We start from the raw sequence: 2,585 nt of genomic DNA on the forward strand, positions 1-2,585 counted from the left end.
AATCATGTTTTTTTTACACATTTGCAATTTAGTCATCTACTTAAGCTTTATTAGGCAAATCAAATTATTTTCATGACTGCAACACTCAACATTATGTGTTTACAATATAAAAATAATAAAATAGTATATTAAAAATGTTTTCTGCTTTCACATGTGCATGAGCTTTTAATTAATACGACATTAAGTTGACACGAGTTAGTTATATCTGAGTCTTGTATGGATTGGTGTTTGTTTCTTATAGTCTCCTTTGCGCTGTGTCTCTCTATTTCCCTCATGAACCTTCTGATATGATTTGCAGTTTTATTAAAAAAACACATTAAATGCAGATTTTTATGTGGTTTATCTTCCGTGTAAAGCTCTAAAGCTGGATCAAAGATTTTTTTCATTTAAAATATATCACATTCATTAATTAGGCTGGATAACTTCATTTGTCTTAGCATTTAGCTTCTATGAGAAATCCTTGTCACATTGTCCGCATGGCTTCTCTCCTGTGTGAATTTTCTGGTGTTGAATGAAATGTCCCCTTTGTGAGAAGAATTGGTCACATTTTGAACATCTAATTGGCTTTTCCCCTGTGTGGATCCTCTGGTGTATGAGAAGAACAGAACTGCATGAGAAGCACTTTCCACATTCTAAACATTTTAAATCATTTCTCTCTTGTGTGGATCCTTTTAGCAGTATTAAGATAACAATTTCATGAAAAGCATTTGCCACATTCTGAGCATTTAAAGGGTTATTTTCCCCGTGTGAATCCTCTGGTGTGTAACAAGACCTTGCTTGTAAGAGAAGCTCTTATCACATTCGGAACATCTAAATGGTTTCTCTCCAGTGTGAGTCATCTGGTGTGAAACAAGATTTTTCTTATGAAAGAAGCACTTGTCACATTCAGAACATTTAAATTGTTTTTCTCCTGTGTGGGTTCTCTGGTGTGTAACAAGATTTTGCTTGTAAGAGAAGCACTTGTCACATTCAGAACATCTAAATGGTTTCTCTCCGGTGTGAGTCACCTGGTGTGTAACAAGAGTTTTCTTATAAAAGAAGCACTTGTCACATTCGGAACAACTAAACGGTTTTTCTCCTGTGTGGGTTCTCTCGTGTTTAACAAGATTTTGCTTGTAAGAGAAGCTCTTATCACATTCGGAACATCTAAATGGTTTCTCTCCAGTGTGAGTCTTCTGATGTGTAACAAGACTATACTTTAGTGAGAAGCACTTGTCACATTCGGAACATCTAAATGGTTTCTCTCCCGTATGAATCTTCTGGTGTGTAACAAGATTTTTCTTATGAAAGAAGCACTTGTCACATTTGGAACATTTAAATGGTTTTTCTCCTCTGTGGGTTCTGTGGTGTGTAACAAGATTTTGCTTTAGTGAGAAGCACTTGTCACATTCAGAACATTTAAATGGTTTCTCTCCCGTGTGAATCTTCTGGTGTGTAACAAGACTTTTCTTATGAAAGAAGCACTTGTCACATTCTGAACATTTAAATGGTTTCTCTCCCGTGTGAATCTTCTGGTGCATAACAAGACTTTTCTTATGAAAGAAGCACATGTCACAATCGGAACAGCTAAATGGTTTCTCTCCCGTGTGAGTCTTCTGATGTAAAACAAGACTTTTCTTATGAAAGAAGCACTTGTCACATTCGGAACATTTAAATGGTTTCTCTCCAGTGTGAATCTTCTGGTGTGTAACAAGACTATGCTTTAGTGAGAAGCACTTGTCACATTCCGAACATTTAAATGGTTTCTCTCCCGTGTGAATCTTCTGGTGTTTAACAAGACTATTCTTATGAAAGAAGCACTTGTCACATTCAGAACATTTAAATGATTTCTCTCCAGTGTGAGTCATCTGGTGGTGAGTAAGATAAATATTTTGTGAGAAGCATTTGCCACATTCTGAACATTTAAAGGGTTTCTCCCCCGTGTGAGTCCTCTGGTGCCGAGTAAGATTATGACTATGTGAGAAGTACATGTCACATTCCGAACATTTAAATGGTTTCTCTCCAGTGTGAATCTTCTGGTGTTTAACAAGACTATTCTTATGAAAGAAGCACTTGTCACATTCAGAACATTTAAACGATTTCTCTCCAGAGTGAGTCATCTGGTGGTGAGTAAGATAAATATTTTGTGAGAAGCATTTGCCACATTCTGGACATTTAAAGGGTTTCTCCCCCGTGTGAGTCCTCTGGTGGTGAGTAAGATTATGACTATGTGAGAAGCACTTGTCACATTCCGAACATTTAAATGGTTTCTCTCCAGTGTGAATCCTCAGATGAGCATTGAGTTTGGACTTAGAAGTAAATCTCTTCTGGCACTCAGAGCACTGATACAAATTGTCTCCTACTTGACTCATCTTCTGTAAATGACACTCAGTTTTGCTGTGATTTTTTTTTTTTTTTTTAACAACAGGTATTCAGTTTACCACTCAGCTTAGTTTTTCACCTATATGAAAAATAAAAATAGATGTTTACACAGGTGTTAATAGTAACAGACTAAAACGTATAGCTATACAACATAACTGATCAAACCGTATACATTTTTGTTTTTATTATTATGGTGACCATAGTAGGGTTTTTTTTTTTAAAGG

The 2,585-nt window shown here is 36.0% G+C and overlaps 1 protein-coding gene across 1 annotated transcript; it reads right to left on the reverse strand.

The window, feature by feature from the left end:
* Nucleotides 1-725: 725 nt before the first annotated feature.
* On the reverse strand, nt 726-2,351 carry LOC149447386 (uncharacterized). Its single transcript, XM_089652629.1, has one exon. The coding sequence runs from the start codon at nt 2,349-2,351 to the stop codon at nt 726-728; it is 1,626 nt and encodes a 541-aa protein (XP_089508755.1).
* Nucleotides 2,352-2,585: the final 234 nt, after the last annotated feature.

The sequence above is a fragment of the Staurois parvus genome, unplaced genomic scaffold, assembly GCF_062004578.1.
Source record: "Staurois parvus isolate SC_StPar_1 unplaced genomic scaffold, SC_StPar_1.0 ptg000689l, whole genome shotgun sequence".
In the NCBI taxonomy this organism is placed as follows: Eukaryota; Metazoa; Chordata; class Amphibia; order Anura; family Ranidae; genus Staurois; species Staurois parvus.